This window comes from Corylus avellana, chromosome 10 (genome assembly GCF_965113065.1).
Source record: "Corylus avellana chromosome 10, dhCorAvel1.hap1.2, whole genome shotgun sequence".
Taxonomy (NCBI): Eukaryota; Viridiplantae; Streptophyta; class Magnoliopsida; order Fagales; family Betulaceae; genus Corylus; species Corylus avellana.
Window position 1 is genome coordinate 6,406,467 of NC_142499.1, and position 13,125 is coordinate 6,419,591.

The window sequence follows — 13,125 nt, forward strand, 5'->3', positions numbered from 1 at the left end:
GTCACTCGGCTACAAGTAAAATATATCAGCCGGCTATCGGATTTGCGGGACAGATAATATGGTTTTGGCGGGGCGGGTTCGAGACAGAGAGAGCATGAGTCAGAGAGAGCGAAAGAGGGAGGGAAACAAAGAGAATGTGAGTGAAACATAGGGAAACAAAGAGAGTGCGAAAGAGAGAGAATGAAAGAGATTCAGGAAGAGATTAACCTGGATGTTGGTTGATCAGAGTTCCAGTGGACGCTAAGCCCGGTTGCATGAGAAACTGAGAGCATGAGTTTGAGAGGAGAGGAGACCGTGAATTTTTTTTTTTTTTTTGAGCAAATTGTGAATCTGAGAGGAGGCGATTGTGAGAAGGTCCGTTTGGGAGTGCGTTTTTTAATAAATAATTTGCGTTTTTAAACCAAATTGCAATTTTGGAATGTTTGGAATTGCGATTTTAAAAGTGCAAAATTTTAAATCGTGAAAAAATCTGCGATTTCTATAAGCTGATTAAATGGTGCTTATTTGAAAAAGTGCAAATTCAAATCAAAATCACAATTTTGCTTTAAAAAAATTTGGCGCAATATTTACCTATTTGGACATGAAACCGCAATTATATGGTAATGTTATCAAAACACTCAATTGATAAAAAAAAATACTTCTTAACATGTTTTACCAAACGCTTGTGCGATTTTAAAAACGCAATTTTTAAAATTGCACTGTCATAAATCAACCCATTAAATGCTCGGCAATCCTCGGGCCCAATCTAAGCATGGAAAGGTCCAAGCCCAGTAAGATTTCGGGTAACCAGGCCCGAATCCCCAGCTTCCGAGACCTACATATCCAAAACCCATAAGACCGAGACCTTAAGTCCGAGACTAACTCAGGACACTAACTCAGGACACACAGGTCTCGGTAGCAAGGATAACTCAGATATCTTAGAAGATACAGCTATTAATAGATAAGCAATTTTATCCATACAACAACCATCACATCTTCTTTTTTTCTTTTTCTTTTTTCTAATTAATAAGGTGGGAATGGGCGACCAGTGTAGTTTCCTCCCTTGGGCGTTACCATCGGGGTTCCCACCCGCTGTAAAATGTCCGGTTTGAGCCATAGCTACTGCCTGGGAAGGCGAGCCCATCACCACAACCCCACAAAGGTGTGAGCCAGTAGAGCCCCTTCAAAGTAGCATCTGGTTCACGCATTTACTACCGCAAGCAGATTCGAACACGCGACCACTAGGATGAAATGAATTCTTCTACCAACTCAACTACCACCCTTGTGGTACCATCACATCTATTTAAAATACAAATCAGATATGTTATCCAATGATCGCATACAAATATTTAAATCAAGTGCTACATATAACCACAAAATCCTACTATCTAAATCTCCTAAGATCTCGTTAAGGATAACTACTAAAATCTATTGTTAGAAACTGCATCGCAGAAACTCAGGGAAAAGAAAGTCATTGGTAGGGTGGTCAATGCGGGCAGTTTCTAACCGCTAATTGCTATAACCGCTAACCGCTTAACCTCTTAACCGTATTAACCGTTAACCACCTAACCATTATAACCGCCTAGCGGTTAAAGGTTATTAGGTTTACTAACCGCTAACCACTAACCGCCTTTTTATATAATATATTTTTATAATTATAATTATAATAATATTTATACATATAACATAATCACTTGATCATTAAATCACAATTTTTTTTTTAGATAATTAAATCACAATTTTTTTTTTTTTTTAGATAATTAAATCACAATTTGAGTATTAATATATTATCACTATAATTTATATAATTATATCACTTGATCAATTGATTATTAAATCATTTGATTACATAATAACAAATTATACATATATAATATGACATAACTCATAAGTATATCAATTCATACTAATACAATACTTAAGTACCTAGAGACTTAGTTCTAATATATGTTATAAACTTATAAGTCTATATATGTTATAAATTATAATTATACATATATGCATATAAATAATATAAATATATAATATCAATACTTAATCATATGATTCAATGACAATTCAAATACTTTATTCAAGTGAATCATATTATTAATGTACAATGATAATGTGATTCGTATAATATCAAATTAAGTAATTGATATTGGATTAAACAATGTGTTACTTATAAACACAATTGAAGTATTAATGTATTATCATTCTAATTTTAGTAATATTATCACTATAATTTATATCATTATATCACATGATGAATTGATCATTAAATCATATAATTATATAATAACAAATAATACATATAATCATATATATCATATGTTTTATTTGAACTTCTTTTATATGTTGTGTCGAACTTTTTTTATATATTTTTTTTTTATATGTTGTAACAGTTATGTTGAACTTTTTTTACATGTTATGTTGAAGTTAAAAAAAAAAAAAAAAAAAAAAAAAAAAGTTAACCAGTTATGATTAAGTACAAGTAAATGTAAATTTGAGGTCAAATATTTTTGATTTTTCAATATGGGCTATTTTTATAGCAATTGGACCTAAGAAGACATTAAAAATACAAAAAACAAATGAGGGTAAACAATGATACAGTAATAAAAAAGCCCACAAACACCCAAAAAAAGCAAAAAAAAAACCCAATTTTGAAAAAGTAGGTAGTGGGCGGTTACCTATTTCACTAACCGCTAACCGGCGGTTAGTAGTTGCGGTTAGTAAAATAAACTAAGGCGGTTATGGTTAGCTGTTATTGTCAATAACTGCTAACCGTAACCGTATTGACACCCCTACTAACCGCTAAGGCGGTTAGCAGTTGCTGTTAGTGAAATCTACTAACCACTAAGGTGGTTATGGATAGCGGTTATTACCAATAACCGCTAACCGTAACCGTATTGACACTCCCTAGTCATTGGTTAGGGGATTACCATTACTTCATGCCCATAAAAGACGGATCACTTCTTCACATTTGGATAAGCGCAACTTTGGCTCCTAAACTTTTCTTTGTTGCTTATACTCTCTCTCAAATTCTGACTTTTTCTTTGCAGTCAAAGCTCTTGAGTGTTAGTCGACTCGTACTCGGCAGGTGTGCCACTTCACCAGCAGGAAAACTGTACTTCAACACACTTATTGAAATCACACTCCCAAACAGGCATTAGGGTAATCAAGCGGGGTGGGGCAGGGCGGGTATCTGGGATTTTTTTTAAAAAACAAACCGAGACCCGACCTGACCCGACCCGCACAGGTATTCAAAAATTAAACCAGGGACTCGCGTTTTTATTAGGGAAAATGGGCGGTGCGGGGCGGGTATATGCCCACCCAACTCATTTATTATGGCAATTCCCATTTTCATTTTGGCATTATACAATGTAGTTGATTATGTTCAATGCATCCTATTTGATGTCTCTCCTATGCCCGAGAAGAAGAATTTGGGTATATCCATTGTTTCCACCATCAAATATAACGCACGCGTGTGACCCCCACTACCCTCTCGGCGTGCTTTTTACGGTAAGTTTCTTGCTTTCTCTGGATATTCTTGTATTTTGTTTTTACCAAACCTTTACTTTTTTGTGCTCCAGTAATCTTCCAAAATGTTCTAGTAATCTTCTATCACATTTTGGCTAGTACATATTAATTCTGATATTCATACTATTCTAGTACTTGCTGTCTGTGAAACAATATGGATACTAAAAGGATGTTAGGAGGAAAACTAAGCACAATATTTCATCTTGATAGACTTGTCAGTCTTTTTTCGGTATTATTGAGAGCTTTTAAAGGTCTGGAATTTCGGTTTTGATGTTGGGTACTTTTATAATAAACCAAACAACTGAATGGAAGTAAAATTTTGCTCTTTTATCCAATTGGTTCATAGATTTAAGATTCTAGTTTTGTTATATCGACTTCTACTCTCATGGAAAATGGAATGTAATGCTTGTAGATTGTTGTGAAAACTGATTTTATGGTCAAAATCAGGGTGAAGGATTTGCCACATCTACCTTCAATTAGGTTGTGAGATGATTTTAGTCTCTTATGATGTAATATTAATTTTCCATCAAGTTTGTTAAGGTTAGAACCAGAAAGGCACCCAATGGCTTTACAAGTAGATTATGAGCTTCAATTCATTGATATCTGCTTTTTTGAAAGCAACCCAAAATCAAATTAATACCTTTCTTTTCTTTTTATGGATCAAGTGTGTTTTTTTCGCAGGATCATATTCTTAATATATATAAAAAGTCCAGCAAGGACAAAGAGGATGCAAAGAGCATGAGAATTCCTTTCTGGTTTTTTCTGAGCATTTCTTTCTGAATGCTTGGGTTGATTGATTCTTTAGTTAAAGCCTTTATCATGCTCATTTAAATATGAGATTTTTTTCCCTTTTCATTGGGTTTTGCTCAAATTTCATATGACAACAGTTTTCTCTGTTCAATCTTTGGTAATTTTAACTTGTTTTTTTTTTTTTTTTTTTCTTTTAAATCACAGCAAGTGATGAATACTGATATTTTGAGGAGGCTTTTTTTCTTCTTGCCGTCTTTTCCAAATCAGTCACTCCTCCCACACATCTGGGGAAGCTATAATCTTGCTACTTGAACTCTTATAATCATCCAAGATCTTTTTAGCATGTTTCATTTGTAGTGCATGAGTTCTAGCTATGTGATCTGTTTATGTATATATGTTGCCTCTATAAAGATTCTGTTTCATTTTGCCTCAATGTGATTTGTTTATGCAAATTCTAATTGTTCCTATACTCCTTTTTGTGCAATTTGATTTGGTAATATGTGGCCTTTGGTAGCTGCAGGCTTGCAGCATCTCTTCTGTCACAAGAGAGTCAAGATCACTCTGATTATGCTATCTTCTTATAAACTGTACCATATTGTTTTTCTAACTAATAATGAGGAAATATATGAAGTATGCATGCTAGTGGCTGATTTGATGTATGTGAGCTATGAAAGCGAAAAAATTTATTAAAGAATTTTGTTAAGAACATATGAAAGAAAATTAATGGGGGAGAGGTGATAGTTAGAATATAATTGAAAATTTTGATTCATATTTTTTTATTTGGACGAGTAATATTACTTTCAATCTTTTTCAAATGAAAGTGTGTGAACATCGTTAGCTATTTCTAATTTTTAGTTGTCTATGACATTTTCGTCAGTTCAAGTCGAAGTGTTTACAAAATTTGTGACTTTAAAAGAGGAAGGGCTCTTGATCTCAATTACAGTGGTAGGTAAAAACCTTTGTCAACAAAGCATATGGCCAAACACTGCATTGTGGATTTCTTGTGGTTTGTATTGTCATGCAGGAGGTGAGTTTGTCTAAGTGCGGTTGCTTTTGCTGAGTCCTTGTCACTGATGAACTCTTAAGGGGAAATTTTATTTTAGACCCCTAAACTATCACACGATTTGACATAACCCTCTCGAACTTTGAAATCTCTCAATTTGGACCCCTAAACTTTCAATTGCAATCAATTTAAATCCTTCCATCAAATTTTAAACGTTAAAAGTAATACAATGACACTTATGCCCCTATTTTTTTTTTTTTTATAAAATTCTAAATTTATCATTAATTTCAAATTTAATTTTTTTAAAAAAAATCACAAGGTGACCCACCGATGGGCCATGTTGTGACCCCTTTTTTTCAATTTTTTTTTTTTTCCATTTTTTTCAATTTTTTTTTTAAATAAAAAGAAAATTGAAGAGTAATTTTGTCTTTATAGGAGTTTTAACGACAAAAATTGACGGAGTGGTTCAAATTGATTGCAATTGAAAGTCCAGATGTCTAAATTGAGAGATTTCAAAGTTCAAGAGGGTATATCAAATCACGTAGTAATTTTGGGGTTTAAAGTGAAGTTTTTCCAACTCTTAAACATATATTATTCTTACCCTAGTTGCTGCATTATGGTATTAAAAGTTAGAAAGTGTTGCACATGTACCAGCTTGGATGCCGAACATGCTGGATTTGTAAATTTTGCAGAAATGTTCGTCTACGTGCAATTTTTGTTCTCTTGCAAAGTCCTTAGAAGAGATACCAAGATGTTAAAGATGCTACCATTTGTTAAAAATATAACCTATGACCCTCTTAATGTAGTTCTTGATATGATGTTCCTCTAATAGAACATGTCTTGCTGCATAAATTTTTTCCCTTCACCATGCAATAGGGGAGCTTGTTTGATGTGCACATAGGAATGACACTGATATTGGTCTTTTGTGCAAGTGCTAATGGATATGAAACTTGCATGGGTAAGTAGGTGTTAAATTACCAGTTATCCTAAAAGCTTAAACTTAGAGGAAGAGGTAAATTTAGTCACTTAATCATTAGTTTAACACTCTTCCTCACATATGGGCTCAAACTCTCTTTTAATGAGTGAGGTCCAACATGAAGAATATTTAATTTAAATGGGGGGGTGAATTGATGGAGTCAAGGTTCGATCCCAGGACTTTTGGCTCTAATACCATGTTAAACTATCAGTTATCCCGAAAGCTTAAGCCTTTGGGATAACTGATAGTTTAACAGTAAGTTTGTAGAAGTCAAGTGAGGAAGAAGTGCAAGGAGCAAAGAGAATTATGATAATCGGTTGCTTTCTTCATTAACCACAGTCTATATTAGATATGCTAGCACTGAAAATCAAGCTCATAACTACCTTTAAAATGAAGGATTAAGGATGTCAGATGATTACCAAGAGTTTTTTTTTGCCAATGGCAAGAAGATTGGCACAAATAGGAGAGGAGGCTTGCAAAAACATGTCCATAACAAATTTATTAATTTGATATCAAATACATATTTTTCTTGTTTTTTTTTTTTTTTTTCATAGGCTACGAAATGCAAACCATTTTAAAGGGGATCACTGATGAAGAGTGAAAGGCTAACCTTAAGGCTCCGTTTGGTTTGCAGAATAGACCATTGGATTGGACTAGCTAACACTAAGTATAGCTAATCCTTTGTTTGGTAACACTCTATTCTTGAGAATAGTCTATTCCTATGTGACTACTAATCTCATACATACAGGGTTAGCTAAGCCACTCAAAAATGAGTGGCTTAGCTAATCATTTTCTATGAGATTAAATTAATATGTAAATTGCCACAAAGAACCCTACTTGTGAGATTAAATTTCGTTATCTCTCTCTGATTCTTCTATATTTCTCTCTCTCTCTCTCTCTCTCTCTCTCTATATATATATATATATATATATATATATATATATATATATATATCCGTTTCTCTTTTCTTTCTCTATATTTCGTTCTTTCTCTTTTTCTCTTTCTCTTTCTATTTTCTCTCTAATTTTTCTGGTATAGTTTTTCTACAAGTGCTGACAATTTTTTTTTTTCTCTATGCTGTCTCCCTTCTTTGTACCGTTTCTCAGTTTTTTTTTTTTTTAAATTCTATTTTTTGATTTCTTTTGATTCTTTGTACCGTTTCTCTTTAATTTTCTTCTCTTTGTTTCTCTGTTTTTTTTTATTTATGTACCTTTTTTATTATTATTATTATTCTGTTTCTCCGTATCTCTTTTTCTCAGTTTTTTTTTTTTTTCTTTTACGGAGAAATAGAATTGCAAGGTTTTTATAAAATACAAATATATAATCTATTTTTTTATTTCTTTTGATTCTCTGTACATTCTCCAACTATTTTTTTTTTTTTTTTTTTTTTAATTTCAAGATTGAGTTTGATTCTGTTTTCTTCAACTATATATTTTTTTTTATATAAATAATTTTGTAGCATAATTGCAAAAAAAAAAGAAAAAAAAAAAAAAGAATGAAAGTCCTTAATAATATAAATTGTATTTGTATTATAAGGGTATTTTAGGAAATTTGATCACAATATGATTCCATTCACCAACATATTGCATTGTACCAAACAAATGAATATGATTAGCTAGTCTATTCCAGTGTTACAACCAAACAAAGGAATAGGAATAGCTAATCTATTCCACACTCTTCTATTCCCAGTAGTAGCTAATTCTTTTCCAATGGACTAGACATTCCGCGAACCAAACGAGGCCTAAATGTTTTTATACAAGTCATTTCTATAACTTCATTTTTTGAGAATTGCAAAAGGGATGGAAGGGATGGACCGAAGATGAACAACATAATGATAGCTGTAACGATCCAAGAAAAAACGCTAGCCACATCTGTGCTGTTACCCAAAAAAGACTAGTCAATTTGGAGCTTCCCTAGAATTCACTATAAAGCCCAGTTTCACATAGTAACTAGGCAATGTGAGACTTAGCACCCATGATTATCTTTATAAACCACTCACTCTATGTGAGCTTCTTCTCATCTTCTCAATATGGGACCAGGGTGTTACAAATTTTTCCTCTTAAATTTCTAACGTTCTCTTCGGGGCCACATCATTCAATGCTCTAGTATCACATGACATGACGTTATTAGGTGGTTCTGATACCATTTGTGATTACCACATGACCTAGCGTTACTAGGTGGCTCTAATACCATTTGGAACGACTAGGAAAAAGATCTAGCCATATATGCGCTATTGCTTCAAAAGGAATAATTAATTTGGAGCTTCTCTAGAATTCATTATAAAACTCAGTTTCACCTAATAACTAGGCAATATGAAACTTAACACCTATGACTATCTTTATAAACCACCCACTCTATGTGAGCTTCTTCTCATCTTCTCAATATGAGACCAGAGTATTACAATATCTACCATCTCTATAATTATATTGTTGTGCAAAAGAAATTCCATTGCCAAGCAAGGATAGTATTTAATTTATGTTTATGCACTATAAGGGTCAAGCCAAAAATTGTTGGTCAAGCTACAAGAGAAGACATCATGCCCTACGAAGGCCCTAAATTGATGCATGCGTCTGTACATATCTCATTCTTGCCAAAGTCAGCAGTATGCTTTTGGTCTTCATATATGGATCGATCTTTAGACTTTTTGGCAGCTTTGACCATAGTGTGCAATATTTAGTAAAGTGGTCAGACCATATATGGATCGATCTTAGACTTTTTGTCAGCTTTGACCATAGTGTGCAATATTTAGTAAAATGGTATCGAAATTATGTGTGCGACCCTATTTCAAAAAGCTTTTTTTCGAGACATTTGAGGATCATCTTAGGATTCGAAATTCAGTGTTTTTTTTCCTCTTAAGAGAGTGCTTTCAATGTTTTCATGTCCTTAAATCCTACCTTAATCTTCGCACCATAATTGATTTCATAATCATTATCATAATTTGTAACGTTTCAAAATTAAATAATTAAATTTACTTAACATGGAGTGTTAGTCATAGTGCCAATTTACTTTACATGGAGTGTTAGTCATAGTGCTTTTAAACTAATTAACTAGTAATTAGTTGAAATTACTACACAATACTAATTAAGAGAGTATACTTAGCGGAAAGCGAAAATAAATGATATGAGACAAACTAAAACATCTTTAAAAGCATTGTGTATATCAGCATAGATTATAAGCTTCCCAACATACATTATTATAACGTTAACAACTAACATCTACCCAAGCAAACTTGACAATGCCATTTGCTCGACATCTTCCTCCCGGCGAATTGTCCACTCTATAGCTTGGCAACCAACTAAACTTTAAAAACATCAAGATGTTACACAAATAGAAAAGTAATTAAGTCAACGACCTAGTAAGTAAACTATAACATAATTGGTTATAAAATAAGCTGTAAGTATTAGTTTGTAACTTTCTTTGATTATGCATGGATTTTTCACAAAAGATATTATGTGTTATCCTCGATATTATGTCACAAAAAAATGTTGTTTATTTTGAGGTGAGATGGACATAATTCCAATGACTAGGTCTAGGGTGTCCAAATGTGGCAAAATTGGGTCTAGACCGCATCCTTATCCTTTAAATAGGATAAACCATGCGGCCAGGGTTTTCTGAAATGAGTCATTTTAAAAAAAAGTTGTTTGGGCAATTTGAACGTTCGTTGGAATTTTGGAAACTCCAAACATCCTAGGACAATTGGTCGAATCATCTTTAATTGTTTCGAGGTAAGGATCGTTCATATCCAACTTTGAACGTTCTCAAGAAACAATTGTTCGAATCCAACTTTGAATGTTTGAATGTCACATGTTTTTAAATTAATAAAAATAAAAGAAATCATGTTTTTAATTTATTTTTTTAAAAGACATTTCATTTATTAGTGAATATTCTAATATTAAAACGTGCAAGAGATCATATAATAAGCTAACTGTCGTTGTCCTATTTTATTTTTATTAGAATATCGGTGTTAATTATGTGGGGCATTACATAATCATTCCCCTTTAGTTACCATGTGATTTCGTCGGGTTTGTCGACATTACTCCCGGTCTCAAATTTTAATATATGATTTTAAAGCGGGGTGTTATAAAATTAAAATAAGAAATATAACTTTTAGAGTGGAAATAAATTTTTTCAAGTCTAATGAAGAAAAAACAAAAAAAATAGAGGAAATTTCACTTACCTCTCATGAATTGTCATTACTTTTGCAATGTCTCCCATATAGTTCAATTTTTCTCAATTTAATGTATACATCTTTTAACTGTTTTCAATTCCATCTGTTAGGATTTTTCGTTAACTCCTAATTGTGGGGTGTTAAAATTTCCAAAATACTCCCATTTGTTTTGCTAAAAAAAAAAAAATTGCACAGTGTAAAGTGTTGGTTCGAATTTAACGGTATTTACAAAAATAACCATGCCTCAATATTTGCAAAAAAAAATATATTATATATTTTTACTAAAAATAAAAGAAGGGGTGGGGGAGGAGAGGTATTTGGGAATTTTGTTAGGATTTAATGGAAAATCTTAACAGATTAGGGATGTTGAAGGGAAAATTACAGTTTACCTCCCAAAGTTAACAGTGTTTTTCAATTCGAACACTAAAGTTTCAATTTTTGCAATCCACCCCCCCAAAGTTTCATTTTTTAGCAATTTGACCAATTGTATCCAAAACTTTCCATATTGCCCATAATTTTTATTTTTTTATTTTTTATAAAAAAAATTCAAGGCCATCTGACCATTTTTGCACTCCCAAATTTGTTTTTTTTTTTCATAAAAAATAAAATAAAATAAAAATAAAAATCAGGGGCAATATGGAAATTTTAGGATAATATTGGTCTAATTGAAAAAAAATTGGAACTTTGTAGGAGTGGATTGCAAAAATTGAAATTTTGATGTTCTAATTGAAAAAAAGCTGTCAACTTTGGGAAGGTAAACAGTAATTTTTTCATATATTAAATTGAGATGTTTTGAACTTTAAAAATGACATTGCAAAATGGGTAATAATTCAGGAGTAAGTGTTTTCCTAAAAATTTTATATATAACAAATTAATTGAACCATGTCACATATGTTCCCCAACAATAATATGTCCAGATTGTTTGCAATTTTATTGGACATACAATTGGAAGAGGGTTTTTATAGGCTCCACCAATTCGAGTGGAAAATTACACAAACCCAAGATATAATAGAACAAATGGGTTCTACATAGAGTCGTGAAGAATCCTACATCTATGCCACTCCATTTTCCAGGGAATCATTCTCAAAATTTTGGTCAACTAAAGTGGCTAATAAACATTTAATTTCCCACCCTCAAGAGTGGTAGTTCAATGGTTTTAGGAAAAATTTCATGAGGTTGGGCATACACTAGGACTTGGGTTTAACTTCCGCAATGAGAATCTCTTAGCCTATTAGTATTAGCCACTTTGAATCTCATTGATGCCTTGGTGGGGCGGGTGTTAAGCTATGGCTCAATTGGCCTTGAAGCAATGCATGCGGTTCCCACCATCTAGGCCCCTCCTGAGAGAGGTTCCGCGCGTTTGTGCTACTATTGTCATACCCAAGTAAAATAGTTACAATTGGCCTCCCCACTCCAACCTTTTCAATTAAAAAAAAAAAAAAAAAAAAAAAGGACAATTCCCCTTAATCGTCAAACCCCTACAACTCCTACCCTGTGTTTTCACATAATAATTCCCAAAATATAAACAAAACACAACCACCTTTGTACATCTAAACAACACCTAATTATTACAACAAGAAAAATAAAAAAACAAAAACCAAAAAAAACACCCCCCCAACAGAAACAAAAAAAAAATGTAAAAACTAAAAAGGTTTTTTTTTTTTTTTTTTTTTAACTACAGTTTGCTCTTTAGGTATATAGAGCTTGCCTGTTGGATGGCATGGCGTGCTTCAGCACGTGTTTCTGGCGATATTCTTTGTTGTTTGACGATGGCTCTTTGACATCATCTGCAAATCGGACCTTCTTTTTGGCTTGACATTTCCCAGAACCTATAATAAGAAAACAAATAAGTACATCAAATTCTACGAAGTTATAATTAAAACGAAGTAAAAAAAAAAAAAAACATACCGTTCAATTTGTTCTTGGCGTGGGCGTAGAAGGTGGTGGTACCCAATTCAGATTCAACTTTCTTCATGAAATCGGAGAGGAGACGCTTATGGGCTTGATGAACAAGTAGAACTACGCTTCCCGAGACGGCAAAAACTGCAATGAATCCGACTCCCACAGAGCCCCCCATTTCTGGCTTCGTTGGATCAGATATCCATGGAAAGAAGAAGAAAAACAAGCAGAGGAAGATGGAAATGGTGTAAATATATTGTGTTGAAAATACAAGGAAGGAAGGAAGGTTCTGTTGAATACCATCAACCCCACATGGCATTGACTAAATATGTTGAGAAAGCTTAAATATTATCTCTACGAAAACAACCTTCAAATTTCCAGTTTCTTCAAAATTTTGATGGGTTTTTGAAAAATGATCAGATAAATAAAAAAGACGGCTCAACCTTTTTTTTTTTTTTTAAAAAAAAAAAAACTATTATTATCGTTAATTTGTAGCGGTTAATTAATTATTCTCACTATCTTTATCAAGGGAACATATGGTTGCTCCTGCCATCAAACACCCACCCTACAAGGAATTCAGCATTAATGTTTATGTACTCTCAAATAAATTGAGGCCCTTAATTTATATTGTTCAGAAAAAATAAAAATAATAATAAATTGTAGGTTCTCTCTCTCTCTCTCTCTAAACATGGGGCTGGTGGAACTTTTATGGTCAAAGGGAGAGATTCCATTGGGAAGGGTTAGAGGGGAGCCTAGTTGCTTATTGGGATATTAAATGGAGTAGGTGGGTAGTCAGTCTCATAAAAGCTCACTCACATTTACTACTTAAAT

The 13,125-nt window shown here is 32.9% G+C and overlaps 1 protein-coding gene across 1 annotated transcript; it reads right to left on the bottom strand.

Annotated features, from left to right (window-relative positions):
• Positions 1-12,084: 12,084 nt before the first annotated feature.
• Positions 12,085-12,580, bottom strand: LOC132162230 (uncharacterized). The gene is made up of 2 exons (XM_059572492.2): positions 12,304-12,580; positions 12,085-12,224 (listed from the first exon to the last, which is right to left on the bottom strand). The coding sequence occupies exons 1-2, from the start codon at positions 12,470-12,472 to the stop codon at positions 12,085-12,087; spliced, it is 309 nt and encodes a 102-aa protein (XP_059428475.2). The 5' UTR covers positions 12,473-12,580.
• Between the last annotated feature and the right edge of the window lie 545 nt (positions 12,581-13,125).

Bases quoted from the DNA above. Each gene is read 5' to 3' on its own strand.
- LOC132162230 (XM_059572492.2), bottom strand. From the start codon at position 12,472: ATGGGGGGCTCTGTGGGAGTCGGATTCATTGCAGTTTTTGCCGTCTCG. The intron at 12,225-12,303 runs GTATGTTTTTTT...TTCTTATTATAG, and splicing joins CGCCAAGAACAAATTGAACG to GTTCTGGGAAATGTCAAGCC.